Source organism: Oncorhynchus clarkii, chromosome 3 (genome assembly GCF_045791955.1).
Source record: "Oncorhynchus clarkii lewisi isolate Uvic-CL-2024 chromosome 3, UVic_Ocla_1.0, whole genome shotgun sequence".
Classification (NCBI taxonomy): Eukaryota; Metazoa; Chordata; class Actinopteri; order Salmoniformes; family Salmonidae; genus Oncorhynchus; species Oncorhynchus clarkii.
In genome coordinates this window covers 79,189,250-79,215,758 of record NC_092149.1, presented here as the reverse complement: position 1 = coordinate 79,215,758, position 26,509 = coordinate 79,189,250, and the positions used below count along the sequence as shown (strand labels likewise).

Genomic DNA, 26,509 nt, shown 5'->3' with positions numbered 1-26,509 from the left:
TTTGTTTTTAATGAAATCCATTTTTATTTTATTTAAATTTTTATCTTCAAAAGAACTGAAGCCTATCAAATCTCAACCAGCGCCAACTTCGCAGCTCCTCTCTGCCGCAAACACTCCAGGCAATAGCCTGTCCTACATTTATAACAAATCTTATAAAACATGCTTACATTTTATAATAAGGTACTTTTGCATTCAAACTTTTTATTTTGGTAAAATCATTACAATAGTCACACAGCCAAGTCTCTCCCCATGCAGTGCATTAGCCTCTAAGCTAGTACAGAAAGCAAAGTCCACATCTAAACACCTGTGTATGTCTCAGGGCACTGAGCAAGTAAATGGTGGTCATAGCATAGTCATCTTGTGGTCTGGCTAGTTAATGTCCTGCTACGGTGGGGAACACTACTGCAGCAGAGACCTGCTCAATACTCTGAGGGGAAAACAATTACTACAGGTGCCATATATGCAAATGCAACAGAGAATAAACCACATGTTTGTTTAAGATTGCCATGTGCCAGACATTCACTTGAACAAAAATAATTATAGGCCTAATTAGAATAGAGTTAAACAACGCACACAATTGGACAATCCCATGCACTTCTGCACTGGTACGTTGAGGAAAATTAGCGTTTGCTCTTTTGAGAACTTTAATTCCAAACCTTGGCATGTCTGTTTAATTCCATTTTTTCTTTTGAAGGCCAATCAGACTATCTAGCTAGTATTTAGATATGTCAGGGCCCAAGGCCTCAAAACAACTGCAGATATTATTATTATTATTATTATTGACAGAGTCCAATATGTCTTAAACATTAAAAAGCTCACACTACCCCGAAATATAAATTTCACGCATACAGGTGACATTCAACATTCAAGTGCCAGTGTTTGTTACTGTCTTTTGGTCAAGTTTCTTGAAACTTTCAAAGAACCACTTTGAGGCTTAGAAAAATAAATATTTCTCAAAAATGCTTAATAAATTACACAAAACTAGCAGCAAAAGTAGAATCTAGAAATCTGTGTGCAAATGGCTAAATTCCAACTGCTTAATCCCCCTGGTCCCAAAAAAATCCTGGTTAAATGTTGAGAACCCTTCCCCTTTGTAAACAAGCTGCGTTTTTCCCACAATCTCCTCGAACAATATTTGGAAGCTTAAGGACACGTATTCAAGACATTTATATAAAACTCTAAATGTGCAATAAAATAACTTTTGTAAAACTTGATGGGCACGACAACTAACGAGGGCCTACACACTGAAACTCAAGTAGCACCATTCAATCTAAGTTCGCAAACACTGTCAGTGCATCCACTTTTTAAGTTCATCAATTTAAAAAGTGTTCAAAGGCACAACACACTTGAGAAGAAACTTAGCGCACTTAGAGGTCGCCAAACGCCCCTTCCCTCCTCAGCTGCTCCTCTGAGCGGAAAAGCCTCGTCTGGCCATTCGGTACCAGAGCTTTATACACATCTAAAGCAGACAAACCCCCAGAGGAGTTGACAGTACATATATATATACCATAAGGGGACAAAAGTTGCCCAGCTTTGGCCACCTCCACAGCTACGGTAAGCAGCAATGGAAACCAAAGCAATGTTGGCGCACTGAACTTGAGCCCAAACCCCTGACCACCCCATAACACCAGCCCAGGGCACAACTGTCCTACTCTGAACAGTCCATTTGCTTTCTGACTGGTTAACCCTTAGTGATGGACTGCTCCTGTCTCTGACAGATGAACCTCCAACGCAGCTTGAAAAGAGAAAAGGGTTGTAATTAAGTTAAGCCTGCGACTCAGTTCATTTGTCTTATATCTCCTTGACCAAAAAACAAAACACTAGCATGCGTAGAATACCGGCTCCACCGCTCGGTCAACGGTAAGACGGTTTAACGTTGCGCCACACTGTGCCCTTCCCACGCTGTGCACCCCCCCCCCTCCCCCCCGACGCTGTGGTCCTTATGGAGCCATTTTGAACTTCACTTCCAAGATGGCGCCATTTTTTTGTTACAGGTGTGGAGAAACATTTCACTCAAAAAAAAAAAAAAAAAGTTTTTCAAATACTGCGCATGCGCCCACTTCAAATGTTTCGAGTTTAAATAAAAAATAAAAACACCGCCCAGTTAATGTAGCTAGCGTTTAGTTAACTTTACTAGCTGCCATAACACTGTCAAGTCAATAGATGTGGAGTAACAAGTTACAACATTGAGTGTTTGTGTTGTTTGAATTAAACCCCAGTGTGCGTTTGTTAGCACGGAGCTTAATGACTTTAAGTGTTAAGAGATCTGGAATGGCTTTTCGAAAGACTACCGTATCCTTTATAGACGAGCCTATCCAGGATAGAGTGAGCAAAAAAAAGAAAAAGTAATCGAACTCTTCGTCCCTTAAAGATTAGAATACAGTTCTATTAGCCACACTAGGAGAACGGCCCAGTGATGTCGGATGCTACAGTGATGTTAGCTGTTGGAACTCTGGGTTGAACCCGAGAAAAGGCTACATGATGTCACCGCGACAATTTTGAAAGGTTCAAATGGATTCATGACTCGAACGAGCCACAATGCCCCAGTGTTTGCCAAGGTTTGATTAAGTACAAGCAGTTTTTTCTTCTATGCTTCTTTTTTCACCAAATAAATAACAATAATTCAGAGCTCTTGGCCAACATTCATTTGGTGAAATGACACAGAATTAGTCCTGTCTAAATTCAAAAGGCACAGTACATTAACATACAAATGATCCTCAGGTTATTCTTGGGTTTCTTTTCCGTTTATACAAAGAAAGGATTTGCTGTTTTGGTCCGAGTTGCTATATCAGACCATTCATGTCAGCACTCCTTTTTATCTGAAAAATGTGCAAATCTCTGCTCTTCTCCAATAGATTGGCGCTGCGCTGGTTGTCTTGGCGTTGCGTCTTGCTCCTTGTGAGAGAAGCGAAAGGGCAGAGAATCACAGTGTGTGCAATGTACTGTGTGTCAGTGAAACTACACAGGGTTGAGTGAGGGGGTAGGGGGTGTTTTAGTCTGGCGTAGTCAACATGTGGTTTCCGTGAGAGGATGAGTTTGGTTGGCGTGGCAACCCGTTTGCAATGGCAACTAGTTGCCCCACCAGTCAGTTCCACTACCGGAGTGGCTGTAGTTGCCGCCGTAGCCAGCGTCGTTACCACCATAGGAGTTCCCGCCTCCAAAGCCACCTGGGAAGATAGTAAGTCCAATAAATTCAGTTATAACTGCAGAGATCTCCCCTCACACATGATTGAAACATTCACTCCAAAAGATCATGATAAAAACTCAAGTGACATTTAGAATGGTTCTGAAGAGGGCCGAGCGCTTACCTCCACGACTTCCTCCTCCTCCGTGACCTCCGGTGCGAGGGCCGCCGCGTCCACCACCACCAAAGCCACCGCCGCCGGGCGTCTGGCGGTAGTCCCTGGCACCAAATCCACCAGAGGAAAACCTAGCAGAGGGAGAGACAAAAATACACAGAACATGTAGTTAGCATTCTCCTTTGACAATAAATTCAACATAAGTGGTCCATTTAACATCCCTGAAAGGGTGTGCGAGAGTGTGTACCTCTTAGAGCGTCCGCGTCCCGTGTTGCCCTTGTGCTGGTTCTCGTAACCCAGGCTCTCAAGCCAGGAGGGTACTTCCTGCTTGGCCTCCACCAGGATGTCCAGCAGGTCTTTGGTGATGTTGCTGTTCTTGTCGTTAAAGAACGACGTGGCCAGACCTACACACAGACGAGAGGACAGGGCTCAATACGCTAGAGACAGAGTAATACTTGAAGGCTTCTTAAACTATTCATGCAGTGTGTGATCTTAAGTAATATTGTGGTTTTAGAGTTACTCGTTTCTTAGCATCCCAGTTATATGAGAAGTGATACACAGATGCGCATGACCAACACACACACCACTGTTGTTCACCGGCACCCCGACCTTCCGTTAAACGTGCACCAGTGGGCCTCCTGAGTGGCGCAGTGGTCTAAGGCACTGCATCGCAGTGCTAGCTGTGCCACTAGAGATTCTTGGTTCAAGTCCAGGCTCTGCTGCGACCAGGAGACCCATGGGGGGGCACACAATTGGCCCAGCATCGTCAGGGATGGGGGAGGGTTTGGCCGGCAGGGATGTCCTTGTCCCATCGCGCACCAGCGACTCCTGTGGCGGGCCGGGAGCAGTGCCGTCTGACAGTCGCCAGGTGTATGATGTTTCCTCCCACACATTGGTGAGGCTGGCTTACGGGTTAAGTGGGCATTGTATCAAGAAGCAGTGCGGTTTGGTTGGGTTTCAGGGGACGCGCAGCTCTCGAACTTCGCCTTTCCCGAGTCCGTACAGGAGTTGCAGCGATGGGACAAGACTAGATACCAATTGCAGAGGCGATCACACCATTCTCATTATACAACCAACCAGATTTCAGACTGACAACTGGATACATAAGGTGATTGAAAGGAACACACGTGATCTAGCTATCACTAACAATATGATTTAGTATTTAATCCATTTAGTCAGGGTCATGTTAAATATGCAGCAAACAAAAGAAAGCTCATTCCTGTTTTTCGCAGCAAAACGTTCTACAACTTTCTTCGCATGCCCTTATGAACAGGAATGAGCGTTAGAGATGTTAGAGATGGGCCGGGTCAAAATCCTACCCACCCCAACATGACACACACAGTAAATACATGTCAAACACTAGTCCCACTCACCCAGGTTCCCCACACGACCGGTACGACCAATACGGTGAACGTACTCTTCGATGTCGCTGGGCAGGTCAAAGTTGATGACGTGCTTGACGTTGGAGATGTCCAGACCACGAGCAGCCACCTGGATGAGAGACAGAACAGGCAGTCAGTCACAAAGGGAAACACTATTCAACCGGCGAGGGGGGGGGGGGGGGGGGGGGACTGTGGTGATCAAGGGAGTAGCTTCAATACAAATCCTGATACGTTTGGATGCATGCAAGATTAAAGGGGAGAATGACAACTACTTCTGTGTTGACAGAGTGCGAGCGTGCGTGCGTTGTCGTACCGCGGTGGCCACCAGAATGGGGCAGCGTCCGGAGCGGAACTGGTTCAGCGCCTCCTCCCTGTCTCTCTGGGAGCGATCTCCGTGGATACTGGTGCAGGCGTAGCCCTCGCGGTACAGGAAGTCCTCCAGGGCATCCGCTCCCTTCTTGGTTTCCACAAACACCAACGTCAGAGACTCCTTACCTGGAGAGCGGGAGAGAGAGAACAAAAGGGGAAGGAAGAAACCGTACTGAGCTCACAGGCGATGAGTGGGAATAAGACTTCAGACACTGGGGAGATGGGAGCAGGAACTCAAAACATAACGGGAGCCCGACCCCGTCACCGTGGTGAAAATAAACAAAATGGCAACTGAAAAATGGAGACAGGGGGGGGTGCAGAAGCGGCTTTGTTTTCACTGACAACCATTAAATTATTGTTTCTGTTTTACAGAGTTTATATGCCAAATGCCCTCATATCAGAATCAGCAGATTGTCCCATAAATCAAAATGTCTTCACAGCCATTTGGAATGGTACTACAGAGTAGCATCATTGTTTTATCTACAGTGGACTAAAACGGCATTAATGGCTATCAGAGCAAACACTGGATAGTGAAACTGGATGGTGGTGTTATGGAGATGGTGATGGGGGAGCATTGATATTCTCTGATGATCCTGTGCCTGTTTCCTCAGTGGCAGATAGGCCGTGTTTGGTATGGTTGGCATGGCAACACTGAACGATGGGAGTCCAGGACCAGGTGTGTAAAATGCATCCTGTTTTCCTTAGATCAATTACGGATCTGACATGTTTGATAGGTGAAGGAAGCCGAACATTCATCTATCCAGTCATGTTATATCAAAGACATCACTCCTTCCGTGACGTTATCTTTTCTAAGTATTGAAAACAGGGCTAGGATATCTACACGCATGTTCACCTCTTAGGGCCTGGTTACCATGGTGATGAAGAGGTCTGCTTGCTTTGGTCCTAGCGTCCTGTGACATCTAGGCTATTTGTTAATCTCCACGATAGGCTGTTTCACTAGTTGCCAAGGAAACGTTGGCACGTCGAGAGTGTTCAGGCTGATGCACAAGATAATTTGTTTGGAAGGCCTGAAATGCTAATACAGAGGGGTTTGTGTGTACTTTATTTACCATAGACACACACTCAACCTATACATGATTTAACTGCGTGACTAACAGAAGGTGTATCTCAGTTTCCAAATGCAAACATCCCACGGTGTCCTTAAAATCCCCCTACACATGCAGAGTGTGTGTGTGTGTGTGTTGAAAATCATTCCAGACAGTAACACCAAGCCAGAAACACTCCCTTTTCCAAAAAGAGAGGAGAGAAATTAAAAGCAACAAGTTGTGCTCCACTTAGAAACCTTTAGGGTTACAAGTGTTACTGCTGTTTCAAATGACAAGGCAGGCCAACCCTGGTCCTGGAGGCACCATGGTGTCATTTAGACTCAAATTAGTGTCTTCGCATTGGGCTGGAATAAAAGCCTGCACACCACAGCTCTCCATGAGTTGGAGTTGCCCACCACTGAACTACGGGCAGGATTCCCATGGCCCAGAGACGGCAAGCTTTATTTATTATTTATGGCCCTAAAGCTCCTATGAGAAATTATGAAAGGAGAAAGAAAGGGATGTGGGGAGGATGAGGAGTGGGATGTTTGCCAGTTGGGGGGGGGGGGGGGGGGGGGGGTCAGATTAGGGGTTATAAGTACCATAATAATACTTACCAGGTGTCACTGCAGCCTCCTGAACATCAGGAGCGTCACTGGGAATGACTAGATAAAACCAAACCGCCCAGCAAAGTAAACCAAAGGCAGTGTGGAGAAATTGAAAACTTAACAGATATATGATAACTAGCGCTTTCCCATCAACTACCCTCTTTCACCCAGAGGAGAATGATGAAGGTTCATCATGCAAACTAGTTTAGGAGACACAATTGTGTCCATGTGGATGTTCATTTACTTTGTGGCGGACAGACTAACAGGTGGCTGGGGGTGGGGCAAGGGAATAGACAACAATGAACCCTCTTAGATAATAGTGTTATGAATTAGTTGCAATCTGACTGAACGTTATACATATGTTTAGGATGGAGTTTGGTTTGTTTGTGAGTGAATAGTTTGAGTGTTACAGGGTAGAGTTGGTGTCTTCGTGTTTCTTACCTGTAGCATTCAGCAGGTCCAGGAGGAAGGACCGCTTGTCACCGTCCTCCACCCAAACCACCTTCTGAGTGATGTTCTCAGAGGTGGAGCCCACGCGGCCCACAGCCAGGAAGATATAGTCCTCCAGGAAGTCACGCGCCAGCATCTACACAGTCAGAAACAGTCAGAAACACACTAAAGGGTTTGACTCAGTTTCTCAAGCTTTCGTCACTACTGGGGTGTGTGTACCTGAATCTCCTTGGGGAAGGTGGCGCTGAACATCATGGTCTGACGGATGCCTTTAGGGGGCATGGTGTCCTGCTCCACGATGCGTCTGATCTGGGGCTCAAAACCCATGTCCAACATCCTGTCAGCCTCATCCAGCACCAAATAGCTGACGGGGACGACAGAAACAGCCCACTCGTAAGCACTAGCCCACTCGTAAGCACTAGCCCACTCGTAAGCACTAGCCCACTCGTAAGCACTAGCCCACTCGTAAGCACTAGCCCACTCGTAAGCACTAGCCCACTCGTAAGCACTAGCCTATGTCCCACTTACTTGCAGTAGTCGAGGCCAATCTTGCCCCTCTCCATCATGTCCACCAGGCGTCCAGGTGTGGCCACCAGAAGATGACAGCCTCGCTCCAAGTCTCTGATCTGCTGGCCGATGTCAGCCCCTCCGTACACAACGCAGGGACGCACACGGGAGCGGTACGCAAACTACAGGGACATACAGGACCATTCAGAACCCTAGTACTACCCATAATTCAGTATTAACCATTATCCTTTTGTCATCTTTGGAGAATTGTTCTATAGCAGATGTTACATAGATTCACATCTGCCTGCAGAACACTCAGATTACATAGAACCTGATGCCAGTCCATTTCAACATGATAGTGTACCAGTGATTGAGGATAGAACCAGAAAACGAGAAACATGCTGGTACTGAAGACACTGGGCATTTTGTTCCTCCATAACACACGAGGAAACCGTGTGCCAGAAGAGGACTGGCCACCCCACATAGCCTGGTTCCTCTCTAGGTTTCTTCCTAGGTTGTGGCCTTTCTAGGGAGTTTTTCCTAGCCACCGTGCTTCTACACCTGCATTGCTTGCTGTTTGGGTTTTTAGGCTGGGTTTCTGTACAGCACTTTGAGATATCAGCTGATGTACGAAGGACTATATAAATACATTTGAATTGCATGCCAAGAATAGAGGTCGATATTTTCTTACCCTTTTTGGGATAGAGGGCAGTATTTTCACTTTTGGATGAACAGGGTTCCCAGAGTGAACTGCCTCCTACTCTGTCCCAGATGCTAATATATGCATATTATTGTTAGTATTGGATAGAAAACACTGACGTTTCTAAAACTGTTTGAACGATGTCTGAGTATAACAGAACTCATATGGCAGGCGAAAACCTGAGAAATATCCAACCAGGAAGTGGGACACCTGAGGTTTGTAGTTTTTCAAAGCTTGGCCTACCGAATACACATTGAGATATGGATGAGGTTGCACTTCCTAGGGCTTCCACTAGATGTCAACCGTCTTAAGAAACTTGAATGAGGATTCTACTATAAAGGGGCTCATGAGACCTCCGACTCAGTGGTCTGGCAGAGTGCCTTGGTCTCATGACGCGCGCTGCCGACAGAGTTCTCTCTTTCCAGTGCTTTTCTTCAGACAAAGGAATTCTCCGGTTGGAACATTATTGATGTTTTATGTTAAAAGCATCCTAAAGATATATGGAATCTATCATTTGACAGGTTTCTAAAAGGACTGTAACGGAACTTTGAGTTTGTCTGGACGAAGTGCCTGCGACTCATGAAGATGGATTACTGGGCTGAACACGCTAACAACAAGTGGCTATTTGGACATAAATGATGGAACAAATCAGTCATTTATCATTTATTATCGAACCGGGATTCCTGGGAGTGCCTTCTGGTGAAGATCGAAGGTAAGTGAATATTTATGGTGTTGTTTCTAACTTTGTTGTCTCCAAAATGGCAGATATTCCTCTGGCTGTTTTGGGTTCTGAGCACCACTCTCAGAGTATGCTTTTTCCATAAAGTTGTTTTGAAATCTGACACAGCGGTTGCATTAAGGTTTAGTCTCTTTAATTCTGTGAATAACAGTTGTATCTTTTATCAATGTTTATTATGATAAACATCACCGGATGTTGTGTTATTAAAACATTACTGCACGTAATGCGCCAATGTAAACAGATTTTTGGATATAAATATGCACATTATCGAACAAAACACACATGTATTGTGTAACATGAAGTCCTATGAGTGTCATCTGATGAAGATCAAAGGTTAGTGATTCATTTTATCATATTCCGCGAGCTGAACCCCTGCCCTAGAAAGGTTAATCTAGCTGCAATCACTCAACATATTGGTAATGAGCAACCAGGTCAACGGGTCCATGTTCCTTAGCCACCACTAGGCTATTCAACTATTACACTGTCACTACAAGATCATTCATGTTCTGTCCATGGTGTATTTAGCCCATACCTTTCTGGACTCTTCGTATATCTGCAGGGCCAGTTCTCTGGTGGGAGCCAGGACCAGAGAGAGGGGATACTGCTTACGGCGCCCATATTTACCACTGTCCTGTGGAGGGAAACAAATGTTGGGTCAACCTCAGCACACAGAATAAATAAACAGCACACAGAATAAATAAACAGCACCAAGAATAAAGGCAATTGAATTGCTGTCACAGAAAAGCAATGTTTCAGATCGATGGGAAAACTCAACGTTGCGGGCTGGTCGTGTGCGTGTACCTGTCCGTTCTTGGCAGCCGCTGCGGCGTCTCCGGGCCCCTGTGTGTAGATCTGGCTCAGCACTGGCACCAGGAAGGCTGCCGTCTTACCCGAGCCTGAGGAACATTCAGTATTTTAGTCAATACAACAATCATTCCTCTTTGTTGGTCTAAAAGGTAGCAAGCGATAGAAAGACGATCAGAAAACCTGATTTAAATGCCTAGTATACCCAGCTAGCACTTCCCTTAGCATCTCTTCCTTTGAAGTAAAGAGCATTGCTTCATAGGCAATGCCTCAATAACAGAGTGATGCTGAGACTCAGATTTTTCCACTTAAAAAAATGTCAACAAAAAACAATGTTTGCAAAGTTAAACAAACCACATATACATGGACTTATTTTAACAAATTGCACTGAAGTTGCAAATTTACTTGAGGTGTGCAGATGCATAGTTTTTAACATACATTTTAAAGTGAAAAATCTGAGTCTCAGCATCACTCATTGTGAATCTTCAATCATTCAGTCCCATACCAGTCTGAGCGCAGGCCATGAGGTCTCTCTTAGACTTAATGACAGGGATAGCGTATTTCTGGACGGGGGTGGGCCGTGTGTAGTGGGTCAGGGCAATGTTACTCATGATGATCTCCCCCATGTCCACATCATGGAACTGAAATAGCAAAACACAGACGGCGTTAGTTTTGGATCACTTCAACGCTGTTGACTTTTGTCAATAAGAATAGCTTCAACATTTTCCAAACACAGCTTTTCCCTTGATTTACATGACAACTGGTAAAGCCAATGATACGACTTACACTATCGATGTGTGGCGGGCAGTTGGAGCCAGTGGCCTCCACGGGAATGTCATCGTATTTCTCAAAGTTAATACCAGTGTTGCCGCTTGAGAACAACTCCCTGGACGAGCGGAGAGGAAAAAGATAGTTTGGGTTATAGGACGTCACAGACTTGACGTCCAAACCAACGTTATAACAAAGTTGCACAAGTCCTAGACACACTGGTTTTGGTCAATTCAAAGAGAGGAGTGAGACTCACGCTTCCAGGCGTTCGTTAGCGGGGCTGGGTTTGGACCAGTCCTCATCATCTCTGGCGTCTTCCTGCCAACGGTTGTTACCACCACCACCATACCCTCCACGCTGATAACTGCAAAAGACACCCACACTTTCACAAATCAGCTGTCTGAAACACCACACACCTAATTGTATAGCTAAATACAGAGTTCCAGCAGACAGTGCACTGAGTGGTACTTACCCCCCTCTGCCCCCTGTTGATCCACGGTCGCTGTAGAAGGAAGACTTGCCCCTCCCTCCAAAGCTGTTATAGGCTGCATCTTGTCTGGGAGCACTTCCCCAGCCTCCACCATCTTGTCCACCACCAAACCCTGGGTAGGGAGAGTGGATAGCTCAGTGAGTAACCGTGGATACATTCATATACACACACACATATATATACACATACATATACATGTTATTACTAGTATTACCAAGTAAATAGAGTATACGCACAGTAGGATCTAGAGGCCCAGATGTACAGCATAATACATTACCTATTACTGTATCCGTTGTCAAGTGTAATTACTATTACTGATGAACAGATTAAATACAACTTGGCACGGTAGGTTTCCCCACCTGCTGTGTGCACTGGCTGATTAAACAAGGTGTCACCCATTGTGTTACTACGGCAGCTGTCACACCCACCTCTGTCATTTCGGGGAGGCCCGCCGCGTCCCCCGTTGCGGTTGTCATGGTAACCGTTGGTGAAGCCGTTGCTGCGTCCGCCATCCCATCCTCCTGGAGAGTCTTCATGGACAGGGTGAGGAGAGGAATGAAAGGAAGAGGAATGACGACAGGTAGAGAGCGTACTACGGGGTTATCGTGTATTCAGAGACTACGAAGGGGATAGATTGGATTCCAAGGCCCACAGACAAAGGTAAAAAAAATCCCAGGAGAAAAACGCACAGTGCCAGTGAAAAGTTGACACTCATTCAAAAATGTCTTTATTTTACCATTTTCTACATTGTAGAATAACAGTGAAGACATCAAAACTATGAAACACATACGGAATAATGTACACAAAGACAAATTGTGAACCAAATCAAAATATATTTGACTACTTTCTTCAAAGTAGTCACACTTTGCCTTTATGACAGCTTTGCACACTCTTGGCATTCTATCAACCAGCTTCATGAGGTAGTCACCTGGAATCCATTTCAATTAACAAGTGTGCCTTGTTAAAGGTTAATGTGTGGAATTTATGCACTTGAGCTAATCAGTTGTGTTGTGACATGGTAGTGGTGGTGTACAGAAGATGCCCTATTCGGTAAAAGACCAACTATTATGGCAAGAACAGCTCCAATAAATGCTACAGAGCTCTTCTAACAGACATCTCAACAACTGTTCAGAGGAGACTGCGTGAAGAGGTCTTCATGGTCAAATTGCTGCAAAGAAACCACTACTAAAGGACATCAAGAAGAGACTTGGGCCAGGACACACGAGCAATGGACATTAGACCGGTGGAAATCTGTCCTTTGGTCTGATGAGCCAAATTTGAGATTTTTGGTTCCAACCGCCGCGTCTTTGTGAGACGCAGAGTAGGTGAACGGATGATCTCTGCATGTGTGGTTCTCACCGTGAAGCACGGAGGAAGGTGTAATGGGGCTTTGCTGGTGACACTCCCCGATTTATTTAGAATTGAAGGCACACTTAACCAGCATGGCTACCACAGCATTCTGCAGCTCACCACCACACCTCCAGGCAGTGTAAGGGATATTTTACTTAGAAGAGTGATGGAGTGCTGCATCAGATGACCTAGCCTCAACCCAATTGAGAGGGTTTGGGATGAGTTGGACCGCAGAGTTAAGGAAAAGCAGCCAACAAGTGCTCAGCATGTGGGAGCTCCTTCAAGAATGTTGGAAAAGCATTCCAAGTGAAACTGGTTGAGAGAAAGCTGTCATAAAAGGTGGTTTTAAGAATCTAAAACATTTTTATTTGTTTACTACATGAATGTGTTATTTCATATTTGATGGTCTTCCCTAATATTCTACAACGTAGAAAGTAGTTAAAAAATTTGTCCACCACCAAATGTCCACCACCAAACCCTTGAATGAGTAGGTGTCCGATTTGAATTGGTACAGTATATATTGCATACACAGAAGTCAGAAGTTGACACCTACTCATTCAAGGGTATTTATTTATTTATTTATTTATTACTAGTTTCATCATAGCACTTGGTTTTTGTGACTGCACTTGAAGAAACGTTCCATATTGACTGACCTTCATGTCTTAAAGTAATGGAATGTTGTTTCGCTTTGCTTATTTGAGCTGTTCTTGCCTAAATATGGCCTTGGTCTTTTACCAAATAGGGCTATCTTCTGTATACCACCCCTACCTTGTCACAACTGATTAGCTCAAACACATTAAGAAAAGAAATTCCACAACTTTTAACAAGGCATACCTGTTCATTTAAATGGATCCCAGGTGACTACCTCAAAGCTGGTTGAGAGAATGCCAAGAGTGCAAAGCTGTCCAAGCAAAGGCTACTTTGAAGAATCTCAAATATATTTGGATTTGTTCACTACATGATTCCATGTGTTATTTCATAGTTTGGATGTCTTCACTATTATTCTACAATTTAGAAAATAGTAAAAATAAATAAAAACCCTGGAATGAGAAGGTGTCCTAACATTTGACTGGTACTGTACATACACATCCCCCCATCCTTGCAATTCAAGTTTTTAAAAGGGAGGCCAACTGGCTGAACTTGGCAGTATGAGTTCACTACAACAGTGGACAAGTCGACAGAATGAAGGGTGCAGACACTTCAAAAGACTCCTACAATAACCCCTATTCCAAAACACATGTCTAGGGCAAGGCAACCCTGAGTTAGGACTACAAGGTTAGACTGCTATCCAAGAGACATTTACCACAGTAATCGTTCCCTGCCATCAATGTGGGTTGGGGAGGAGGCATAGCAGGGATGGACAGTTCGGTCTACACCACTTCCATAGGTGACAAACAGCCCCAAACCACAGATCTAGGGTCAGGGTTATTCTCTCACTTCATAGTGGTAAAGCTTTAGATAAAAAGGGAGAACTGATCCTAGATATTTTTTTATATATATTTTTTTAATGGCAGCTTCCACAGCCAACTGTTGGTCTTCAGGGGGTTCCTTCAAGTGCTAGCTTTCACACTTGAAACACAGGGCAAACCTAATGTGGTGTACATGCTAACGGAGGCTTGAGACCAGGCCTAGAGCTGTGTACAAAGACACTGTTCATATCCCTGTGCACTAAGCAAACACATTCTGCAGGATCACAGGCTACCACTCAGAGCCAGCATTAACAGAGTCAGATAGTTTCATCTTGGAAAAGCACTGAGAAGTCCAGAAACACTTCATGTAGCCTATACCTCTATTGATGCAAACCTGTGCATTAACGTCAAGGACGCAATGACGTGTAACTCAAATGAATGCAGCCTGACACTAATAAAACTATTCGATATAAATTACTTGAGTCTCCAAAACATAAGACATTAACTACATGAAATTAGACAGTGGCTTGGGTGGGCAGTCATTGTAAATAAGATTTTGTTCTTAACTGACTTGCCTAGTTAAAGGTTAAATAAAATGTGTTTAATTTCAGACAGTACAATTAGCAAGTCTGCTCATTCTTTATAGAAGGGACTATTTCTGGACAGGAAAGTTAAAGGAGTGGCTCACCATCTTTCTATTAAAAAAATAAAACTTATGTAAATGGAATGTTATGTTATAGAAGGATTCAGACAATTTTTGCAATTTCACTACTTAGTGAAACTTAACCCAGCTGTGAAATACTTCCTAATTCCTTGTTGTGCAGGGGAATCCCAATTTATTTATTTAAAAAAAATAAACCACAACTCCAGAAACACCCAAATACGCCCTTTAAGAAACCGACGTCTCAGTATAGCGATGCAGGTCTGTAGATGTACACACCAAGTCGTGCCATTCTGAGCTTTATTGGCACCGCTATATTCCCTTGTGTGACTTGAGCCGTTTCACCTATCCAGCTGTCATTCTGTGTAGCCTGCTGCTACAATGGACTGAGGTAACACTTGAGTAGCAATAAAAATATAATAGAACAGTGCATCACTATACTCAAATCGTAACCGTTTCTAAAAAAGGACGTATTTGGAGCTTTTGACATAAAAAGTGTTTGTCCCCACAATGCATAAGTCTATCAAAAAAAGAGTGAAATACAAAAGAAAAAGAAAAAAGTTTGCTCACCCTTCTACATGACATTTAAATATATATAAATAAAAGTACCCAGAAATGGTGAACCAATCCTCACAGCAGACCAAATTAAGGTGGAAGGATAAAGGAAATCACTTTATAATTAATCAGGATTCAGATCAGTCACCATAGACAGCAGCACACTGCAAGCTCTGACATCACTATGCAAGGCACAACGCCCAAGACAAGCGAAGCTTGACCAAAATTAAAGCCTCCAAGTTCCGCATGTTTCCCTTGGGCATTTATGGTGCATTCATAACCAAGTGGGAAGGTTGTAATTGGCAGTCGAAGTCAAAAATACCAGCTAAGATGCATTCACGTGCTTTGAACAGATTGGCTATTGCATCAACCATAAACTAAAAGTACAGCTATCATGTTTGTAAACAAACTGATTTAAAAAATAAATACACAAAGTGTTTTGTTGAATTAATTTTCCCAAAATGCTGTTTGGGGTAATTTCCTTAGTAGGTGACATGTGGGAGAAGTCGGAGCTCAGGGATGATAGATGAGTTAACCACTAGTAATTACCAGTTGGAGGTGCATTCAAGTGGATTCTTTCCAGTTCTATGTGGGCTCCCGAGTGGCGCAGTGGTCTAAGGCACTCAGCGCTAGAGGAGTAACTACAGACCCTGGTTCAATCCTGGGCTGTATCACGATACAGTGATTGGAGTCCCATAGGGCAGGGCATTGGCCCAACGTCGTCCGGGTTATGGTTTGGCCGGGGTAGGAAGTCATTGTAAATAAGAATTTGTTCTTCACTGACCTGCCCAGTTAAAAAAAAAACATCCTTCTAACACCTGGCTATGAATGCAGCATTACAGTGCCTATAGGAAGGATTTCAAGTATAGGCTAGGCTACTAGACATTTCACGCTCATCGAACAGGCTCCCTTTCATTCTGGAGTCCCTGCTTTAATGGTATTCCTTCTGTATGCTCCTAGGATGATCAAAACACACAATGTAGGCTCATTTTGATACAGATTTACTCCTACTGCAGATACTAAACATATGTTAGCATTAAGCAGCTCACCTTGGCATTAGTAATACAGCCATACTAGCTAGCGGTGCAGGGCAGAATCTTACTCAAAAGACATCCATTTTACAACACCCCTTCACCAGAAACAAGTTACACTAGAAGTAGCCTCGACACCCATCTATGGCTGCATATCCTAAAGCGATACCCTATTCCCAGTCGTGGGAGGCGTTCTCTATTGGTAATGTGTTGAGCAGGTACAATCAGGTATATCACATCTGTCTAACCAGCCCCCACTGACAAAGTGGTAAAAGTATTGGTCTTTCAAAAAGGCTAGAACTCTTCACATTTGGCTCCAAATACAAATTACGTCTGTACCAACGCGCATTATCAGATCTTAAATATGAAGTCGTTTAACATTTTAGGAAGCACGTCAAAATAATTAAGCTCCATTGAACAGAACCTGCATTTGGAACAACCCACATTGGTGTTGTGTGTAAGGCCATTTCATGCATCTCAGCACAAAGCAGACGGAAGGGACTTACAGAAGTTTACTGGTGGCGGCACTGAATAACCACACTGTCTACCAGAGGAATACGCATTTTCTGTTGTGGAATAAAAAGACATAACGTCAAAAGTGAGATGAAACTAACCCAAGACCAACCTTATGCAATATCTTAAAATTAATCATGGCACAACTTCTAAGAGGCAAGTCAGTCTTAATGAGTCAGTGCTAGCTTAGCTAGCATGACACCATTTTCTTAGAACTCAAGACTTTTCTTTCCCTAAAATAATATTGTTGTGTTGGACCCAGTGAGGAGCAAGTAGCAAACAATACTGTTACATGACTAAATCCAACAACCCTGATGTGCAGAGGATTCAAAAAATGCCAGAGAATATCGATTGTAGATCACTTGCATTAACTGCAAGAACACAGACGAGGGAATGTCCATGCTACCCTCTCCCAACACAAAATATGTTAAGGCAGGTGCCTAGACTTGCATTACATCAGAGTTGATTGTAAAAACAACTTTAAAGCGGTTTTCTTTTTAATAAATATAAATCCTGGTTCTCATGGGCATTCAGAAGACCATGTTGTTTGCCTATATCCAGCACAACGCCAAATGCTAAGTAGCCAGACCATCCGTCCTCCAATTGGTCATCCTGCAGGCATGTGATTTGTTGCCGATTTGCATGAAGTTCAGCTTTAAAACTAGTTGCCTGGTCTGTCGCGTAGCCTCTTCACGTCAGTGATAGTCCCTGGTATAACAGCCCTAACTGGCAACTCAACATATGCTTGTGCCGATAGCAGGCCAATAAAACAACCAGCCAACAAACAGTAGGAATCACGAGACTACAAGGTTGGACAACAGAACATTGTCTTGATTGAAACTTGAGTAAATATTCCTCTGAGTTGCTGGAAGCTGGAGATCAGTTGTTCGCCTCATGTGGGAGTGAGGAGTCAATATGGGCAATTCCGCTAGCTTTCTCCTTGATAGCCTGAAGTACCTGCCACGCGAACAAGTCGGATGCCCTGAACTAGTTGTCCAGTTTCTCCTGTATTTAGCAACCTCAATAACTTTCGAGGTCAGCAGTTCCCAATGGGAGGTCCGCTAAGTTATTTTACGCAAAAATAATTTGTGTGAGACTGTGCAAATGGTTGATCAAGAACTTTGGGAACCGCTGCTCTAGGTCACAAATTAATTACTAGGACATCCTATTGCATCCTATTTGAATGCATCAGGCACCTTTGCAGTTGCAAGTCATTGGATAAGCACTAACTGTACACTAAGTGTAGCTTGTGTGCTCATCACTTACTCTTTGTAAACAGGAAGTAAGGACTGATGAGTGATCTGATTGCTGAAGTGGGGTTGTGTGAAGGAGCGATATGGTCCCTGGGTGGAAAAGCAGCAACAGTCCAGTGTTTTGTCACACCTGGTCTGGGGACATGTTGAAAGTATTTTGGCAGTACTTTCCCCAGGTGGCAAATCATAGTCCTCTGCGGCGATAGATAAGGCCTCTGGCTAAACGTTTTCCAATTTTTTAAAATAACGCTATTAAGTTCATCAAGAGCTGGAGAAGAATTGGCTTGGGGCTGTACAGTAACAGCAATCATAATAGATAAACACCTTATGCGGGTGGAAGAGGTGACAGTTGATCATTAAGTATTACAGGTTCAGTCAGAATTCAGAGATTATTTACATGTTTGTTCGCCAAGAATTGTTCATCAAGAAAAACAAACTCATGATGTAATTAAGTGTTGGTGCTATATTTTGGATAAACAACTTAGTTAACACAATGACAGAGTAGCAAGAGAGCTGCATGTGAAGTGTCACCATACACTGGCGCCGTCGTAGAGATGGTCAGAAGCATTGGATTCCGTCCGGCCTACTGGGAAAGCCATCTTTTCATGCTGTTCAGGATAGGGTAAAGCATCTGGTTTTACTTTGAGGGTAGCAGGCTCTACTTCGTCTTTGCCAATAAAAGCACAGACAGAAGATCTATTTTTGTTTTTCCCCCTAAACTACTGTACTCTGAGAATTTGAGTCTTCCTTGGTTGCCTTTGGCATCAAGGAGCAGAAATTAGATGTCGGACGATTAATCGGAATGGCCGATTCCAAGTTATCATAACAATTGGAAATCTGTATTTTTGGACAACGATTTGGCACTCTTTTTTGACACCTTTATTTAAGGCAAGTCAGTTAAAACTTCTTGATTGTAGGGGGCAGGATATTCATTTTTGGCTAAAAAACATACCCATTTGAAACTGCCTATTTCTCAGGCCCAGAAACTAGAATATACATATAATTGTCATATTAGGATAGAAAACTCTAAAGTTTCCAAAACTGTCAAAATATTGTCTGTGAGTATAACAGAACTGATATTGCAGGCGAAAACCTGAGGAAAATCAAACCAGGAAGTGCTGTTTTTCCTGAAAGCTCTCTGTTCCATTGGATGCCTTACCTCCATTTAAAGGGATATCAACCAGAATCATTTTCCTATGGCTTCCTCAAGGTGTCAGTCTTTAGACAGTTTCAGGCTTTTATTTTGAAAAATGAGAGAGAAAGAACACATCGCGTCAGTGGATAGCTGGGTGTTCGCAGAGTTTTGCTTGCGCAACAGTGGGGCAGCCATTGTCTCTCCCTCTCCTATTGAAAAAGCGACAGTCGCGGTTGATATATTATCGATTATATATTTTTAAATCCCGATTGATTATAAAAAACGTTTGACATGTTTCTCTGGACATTACGGATACTATTTGGAATTTTCGTCTGCGATGTCGTGACCACTCGAGCCTGTGGATTTCTGAACATCTTTATGGAACAAAATGAACATTTGTGTAACAGGGAGTCTCTTGAGTGCAAACATCCGAAGATCATCAAAAGGTAAGCGATTTAATCTATTGCTTTTCTGACTTTCATGACCAATCTACTTGGCTGCTAGTGTTTGTAATATTTTGTCTACTGAGAGAGATGTTCTTACATAAACGCTTGTTATGCTTTCGCCGAAAAGCTGTATTGAAATCTGACACGCCAGGTGGATTAACAAGCAAAGCTGTGTTTTGCTATATTGCGCTTGTGATTTCATGAAAATTAAATATTTTTTGTAATTTAATTTGGCGCGGGTTGCAGCGGGTGTTGATGAAAATGATCCCGCTAAAAGGGATGGGTGCGTCAAGTTAAGAACATGTTCTTATTTTCAATGACGGCCTAGGAACGGTGGGTTAGCTGCCTAGGAACGGTGGGTTAGCTGCCTAGGAACGGTGGGTTAACTGCCTTGATCAGGGGCAGAACCGATTTTCACCTTGCAAGATTGAATCCCCGAGCTGACAACCTTATGGTTAACTAGTCCAACGCGCTAAACACCTGCCTCTCATTGCACTCCACGAGGAGCGTACCTGTTACGCGAATGCAGTAAGAAGCCACGGTAAGTTGCTAGCTAGCATTAAACTTATCTTATAAATAACAATCAATCATAATCACTAGATAACTACACATGGTTTATGATATTACTAGTTATCTAGCGTGTCCTGCGTTGCATGTGCTCCAACGTGAACCCAACCATAAACATCAATGCCTTTCTTAAAATCAATACACAGAAGTAAATATTTTTAAACCTACATATTTAGCTAAAAGAAATCCAGGTTAGCAGGCAATATTAACCAGGTGAAATTGTGTCACTTCTCTTGAGTTCATTGCACGCAGAGTCAGGGTATGTGACAATAATAAAAGTTTTCGAAATGATAGTTTCCGGATTCGACCATATTAATGACCAAAGGCTCGTATTTCTGTGTGTTATGTTATAATTAAGTCTATGATTTGATATTTGATAGAGCAGCCTGCCTGACTGAGCGATGGTAGGCAGCAGCAGGCTGGTAAGCATTCATTCAAACGGCACTTTCGTGCGTTTTGCCAGCAACTCTTCGCTGTGCTTCAAGCATTGCGCTGTTTATGACTGTTTATGACTTCGAGCCTATCAACTCCCGAGATTAGGCGGGTGTAACCGATGTGAAATGGCTAGCTAGCTAGCAGGGAGCGCGCTAATAGCGTTTCAAACATCACTCGCTCTGAGACTTGGAGTGGTTGTTCACCTTGCTCTGAGGTGCTTGATGCTTCAAGGGTGGCTGTTGTCGATGTGTACCTGGTTCGAGCCCAGGTAGGGGCGAGGAGAGGGACGAAAGCTATACTATTACACTGGCAATACGAAAGTGCCTATAAGAACATCAAATAGTCAAAGGTATATGAAATACAAATGGTAGAGAGAAATAGTCCTATAAATACTATATTAACTACAACCTAAAACCTCTGACCTTGGAATATTGAAGTCGCATGTTAAAAGGAACCACCAGCTTTCATATGTTCTGAGCGAGGAACTTAAAAGATAGCTTTTACACATGGCACATGTTGCACTTTTACTTTCTTCTCCAACACTTTGTTTTTGCATTATTTAAACCAAATTGAACATGTTTATTTGAGGCTAAATCGATATTTATTGATGTATTATGTTAAAATAAGTGTTCATTCAGTATTGTAGTAATTTTCATTATTACAAATAAAACATTTTTTAAAAACATTTTTTTTTTTATAAAAAAAATCTGGCCGATTATTCGGCGTCTGCTTTTTTTGGTCCTCCAATAATCGGTATCGGCGCTGAAAAATCACAATCGGTCGATCTCTAGCAGAAATGTGTACAAAACGGGTCACTGAGATATATTTAACGAATAGTATTCTGCGTAACTGACAAATGCATGCATTTCTGGTCAAATTTGTAATATCAACTCACCCTGACCCTATTATAACAGACCAAAACATATTGCACACCTTCACACCTTTGGCGTAGGCCAAAGGGAGATTCCACCTTTCCTTTTAAATCCATGAAGAGACGTGACCAAGTGTACACTTAGGGCAGAGGGGTAGGCCTATAGAATTGGGACATTGTAAAAGGAATTTGCGGAAGATTTCACTAAGTGTGGGTCTGTGTTGTAAGCAATGACTGTGGCAATACCAGTGAGTTATGTATTGTGTGTCAAAAAGTTATGTATTTACCTTGTGTCAAAGAGATCACTTACCGTTTTTGGAAACCTCTTTGTTCCTCAAGTGAGGTGGAATGTATCGCCCTGGAAACAGAAAAAAAAGTTTTTTACGACTGTCAGTCTTCGTATCGAGAAACACATTGTATGGTAAAGCTATGAACAAAGACAAATGGAATCACCACAATGGGATACACTGCATGCAAATCCTTGTTTTGGAAAATTTGAAAAATATCTAATATGTCAACTCACATGTGTCATTTTGCCACCTTTAGCCTACATGTTATCTGTACACGCTAACCCCTTAGGGCAGTGTTTCTAAAACTATGTGGTGTTGTCTGGTATGAAAATGGGGTCACGAGAGAACCTGAGATCACACCTGGTTTATAGAACCTGAGATCACGCCTAGGTCATAGAATCTGAGTTACTTCAGTAAGCGGTTTTCTTCCTACATATGTAGCCATCTTTTGAATGATTTAAGCTACAAAATATAACGATCCCATCGCTGAAAGATAAGACTCAGGAAAGGGGCCACCCGAGCGGCGCTGCATCGCAGTGTTATAGCGGTGCCACTAGAGCTTCTGGGTTCGAGTCCAGGCTGTCGCAGCCAACCCCGAGAGCCATGGGGTGTCGCACAATTGGCCCAGCATCGTCAGGGAAGGGATGTCCTTGTCCCATCGCGCACTAGCGACTCCTGTGGCGGGCCGGGAGCAGTGCCGTCTGACAGTCGCCAGGTGTATGATGTTTCCTCAAACACACTGGTGCGGCTGGCTTCCGGGTTAAGTGGGCATTGTATCAAGAAGCAGTGCGGTTTGGTTGTGTTTCAGGGGACGCGCAGCTCTCAACCTTATTAGTCTTGTCTTATCGGGAGGGGAGAGGCTAACTACCAATTGGATACCACAAAATTTGGGAGAAAGTGGTAAAAAATGAAATAAGACTCAGGAACAAGAGTCTTCCGTTTCCCTCTACAATGCTCACAAGCACACAGGATTCATTACAACAGAGTGGACAAGAACAGGTACTAAATCAAACAAGGGGGAAAACAGCAATGACAAATGTTCTTTTCTACACAAAGTTCATACAAAAAATTATTGCATGATGATCTTCTGAACATCCCAAAACCTGCATTTCAGTCACTTCAAACCATACTTACTTCAGATTTACAGTTGAAGTCAAAAGTTTATACACATTAGCCAAATACAGTTTCACAATTCCTGACATTTAATGACACAATGCAGATAGCCCGGTTAGCCAATGTGCGGGAGCACTGGTTGGTCAGGCCAATTTAGGTAGTATGTACATGAATGCATAGTTAAATTGACTATGCATATAAGATAAACAGAGAAAAGCAGTAAAAGGGGGGGTTGGGGGGGGCACACAATGCAAATAGTCCGGGTAACCATTGGTTACCTGTTCAGGAGTCTTATGGTTTGGGAATTGAAACTATTGAGAAGCCTTTGTCCTCGACTTGGCACTCCGGTACCGCTTGCCATGCGGTAGTAGAGAGAACAGTCCATGACTGGGGTGGCTGGGGTCTTTGACAATTTTTAGGGTCTTCCTCTGACACCGCCTGGTGTGGAGGTCCTGGATGGCAGGAAGCTTAGCCCCAGTGATGTACTGGGCCGTACGCACCACCCTCTGAAGTGCCTTGTGGCCGGAGGCCGAGCAATTGCCGTACCAGGCAGTGATGCAACCATGCTCTCGAAGTTGCAGCTGTAGAACCTTTTGAGGATCTCAGGACCCATGCCAAATCTTTTTAGTTTCCTGAGGAATAGGCTTTGCCGTTTCCTCTTCACGACTGTCTTGGTGTGTTTGGACCATTCTTGTTCGTTGTTGATGTGGACACCAAGGAATTTGAAGCTCTCAACCTGCTCCACTACAGCCCCCTCGATGAGAATGGGGATGTGCTCGGTGCTCCTTTTCCTGTAGACCACAATCATCTACTTGGTCTTGGTTACGTTGGGGGATAGGTTGTTATTCTGTCACCACCCGGTCAGGTCTCTGACCTCCTCCCTTGAGATGTTGCTTCAATATATCCACATAATTTTCCTTCCTCATAATGCCATCTATTTTGTGAAGTGCACAAGTCCCTCCTGCAGCAAAGCACCCCCACAATATGATGCTGCTATCCCCGTGCTTCACGGTTGGGATGGAGTTCTTCGGCTTGCAAGCCTCCCCCTTTTCCTCCAAAAATAACAATGGTCATTAAGGCCAAACAGTTATATTTGTTTCATCAGGCCAGAGTACAATCTTTGTCCCTATGTGCAGTTGCTAACTGAAGTCTGGCTTTTTTTAATGGCGGTTTTGGAACAGTGACTTCTTCCTTGCCGAGCGGCCTTTCAGGTTATGTCCATATAGGACTCGTTTTACTGTGGATATAGATACTTTTGTACCTGTTTCCTTCAGAATCTCCAGAATATCCTTTGCTGTTGTTCTGGGATTGATTTGCACTTCTCGCACCAAAGTATATTCATCTCTAGCAGACAGAACACGTCTCCTTCCTGAGCGGTATGATGGCTGCGTGGTCCCATGGTGTTTATATTTGCGTACTATTGTTTTTACAGATGAACGTGGTACCTTCAGGCATTTGGAAATTGCTCCCAAGGATGAACCAGACTTGTGGAGGTCTACAATTCATTTCTTAGGTCTTGGCTGATATCTTCTGATGTTCCCATGATGTAAAGCAAAGAGGGACTGAGTTTAAAGGTAGGCCTTGAAATACATCCACTGGCACACCTCCAATTGACTCAAATGAAGTCAATTAGCCTATCAGAAGCTTTAAAAGCCAAGACAATTTTCTGGAATTTCCCCAAGCTGTTTAAAGGCACAGTCAACTGTGTATGTAAACTTCTGACCCACTGGAATTGTGATACAGTGATTTATTAGTGAAATAATCTGTCTGTAAACAATTGTTGGAAAAATGACTTGTGTCATGCACAAAGTAGATGTCCTAACTAACTTGCCAAAATTATAGTTTGTTAACAAGAAATTTGTGGAGTAGTTGAAAAACGAGTTAATGAATCAAACCAAAGTATGTAAACTTCTGACTTCAACTGTAAACACTAACTGATTTGTAATACTCAGTTCCAATTTAAAAAAAGTTAAGATTGGCCGTTGATCACTGTTTTTTACATGGTGGGGTGAGGATATTATATCAAAATGGGGTTGCAGGCCAAATAAGTTTCTGAACCCCTGCATTAGCAGTATGATCTAATAGATAATGTAATTATATACTAATAGCCGTACACAGAACAATTTCCTGTCATTGAATGCCCTGTGCTCAAAGAGAAACACCACTTGAGACAATTATATTTATGTGAATACTTACGGCCAGTGCCTCCTCCCTGTCCGTCTGAGTTCAAGTCTAGGCCAGCAAGCTGAAAACACAAAATCCTGTTTAGGCACACTTAAATTAACACAAGCACTGTATAACCAAAGTATGAATTAATGCTTCCAAATCAGATAGAGCAAAGTGCCAAAAAGAGTCAGATCCTAGCACTGGCTGGAAAAGTAAAGTTTTCAGTGTGAGAGCCTGTAGGGCAAGTAAATAAATCAAATGTTGACATTAAAAGAAATTGATTCTGAGTGTGCTTAAGGATCGATTCACAGTCAACGTTCTTGGCTTGAGTCCTAAGGTTCGTAGTGAATAGACTAACGTTAACATCTAGCTAGCTACAGACAATAAAATCAAAAGGAGGTTAAATTGCTAGTCAACTATGTTTTACATAACAAACCCAACATTAACTAGCCAATGGCATATTGGCTTCGTAAACGCAATCTGGAGTAGTTTAAAAAAAATAACTCTTCGTCCCCTACTGTACAGTAGACAAATTGTTATTTCCTGCGCCACGTTTCAAAACTCCGCAGTTAACGTTACTTTTACCGGCCGGTAGAATTTCATCAAGCTAACCAGCTAGCAAGTAAACTAACGGTTAGTTGAATATCAATGGCCAGGTAACTAACTACTTCACATGTTGACAAATCTAAGCTCCGTAGATAGCTACATTACTTAGCCAACGTTAGCTAAGGCCTAACAGAGCCTGGATAAATTGCCGTAAAATCATCAACTGCGCAATCCGTACCGGCCTCACGTGTAGGTAACCTTAGGATGGCTAGTTAAACGCATTGCATAGGTTATAATTAACATGGTTTAAAGCTGCCAGCTTGCTACTAAGCCGCAATATACAGCAAGTGTTCACGACAATCTTTTTGAGACAAATAATTTGCTACCAATTAGTCTGATCGGAACATAATATTACTAGGCAGCTTACGCTAGCTCCGCCATGACCATCTAATTTCACCGGCGACACACACCAACCACCATTTTACCAGACACATCCACGCAGTTAGCTACGCGCTAGCTAACCGAGCTTGGCTCTACGGACCACTTCAGCTTGCTAGCTTAGCATACACGTAGCAAGCTGACAAGTGTTATTTTAGGTGTCTTAACTTGATATTGGTTCATTTTATTTTATTTTACTAAATCAAAAAAAAAAAATGAAGTAGTCACTCACCTGCTGATCTAGACCGTGTGGATTATCGACGACCACATGACTCATAACTAAAGAGAATAGTGAGGATTATTTCTCAAGAGAAATGCTTTTCTTTGTTAGCAGGCTAAATTAGCTAGATAGTTTCTTTGTAGATCACAGAATTAGTTCTTGATTCCAGTCCGTAATATGTGGTTGATTTGATGTCCTTTCAGGCAATTAAACACATTTATTTTGTTAATAAATTATCCTTTCTGGCAGTTTCTACGTGGTTTCAAATTAAAGTACTAACTTCAGCTGTAACCGACACCTTCCACTGGCTTCTCCGTGGTGGAATGAAGCTGAACTACTCACACAGGT

At 43.1% G+C, this 26,509-nt stretch overlaps 1 protein-coding gene and 1 pseudogene across 6 annotated transcripts; both read right to left on the bottom strand.

Moving 5' to 3' along the window:
• Nucleotides 1-26,509, bottom strand: LOC139405447 (ATP-dependent RNA helicase DDX3X-like). 6 transcript variants are annotated; one of them, XM_071147796.1, is made up of 20 exons: nt 26,442-26,497; nt 26,174-26,220; nt 24,988-25,036; nt 21,699-21,746; nt 11,591-11,692; nt 11,145-11,274; nt 10,929-11,036; nt 10,691-10,790; nt 10,410-10,545; nt 9,902-9,996; nt 9,633-9,731; nt 7,683-7,843; nt 7,374-7,518; nt 7,146-7,290; nt 6,714-6,761; nt 4,995-5,176; nt 4,673-4,790; nt 3,547-3,703; nt 3,309-3,430; nt 1-3,167 (listed from the first exon to the last, which is right to left on the bottom strand). In XM_071147796.1, exons 2-20 carry the CDS (start codon nt 26,216-26,218, stop codon nt 3,070-3,072), a joined length of 2,088 nt encoding a protein of 695 aa, XP_071003897.1. In that variant the 5' UTR covers nt 26,219-26,220; nt 26,442-26,497; the 3' UTR covers nt 1-3,069. The 6 variants fall into 6 exon arrangements, with proteins under 6 accessions (XP_071003897.1, XP_071003876.1, XP_071003891.1 ...); XM_071147775.1 differs by adding an exon at nt 16,675-16,734 and having other exon boundaries at nt 26,174-26,481; XM_071147790.1 differs by having other exon boundaries at nt 26,174-26,509.
• Nucleotides 8,018-8,129, bottom strand: LOC139406228 (small nucleolar RNA SNORA57; annotated as a pseudogene).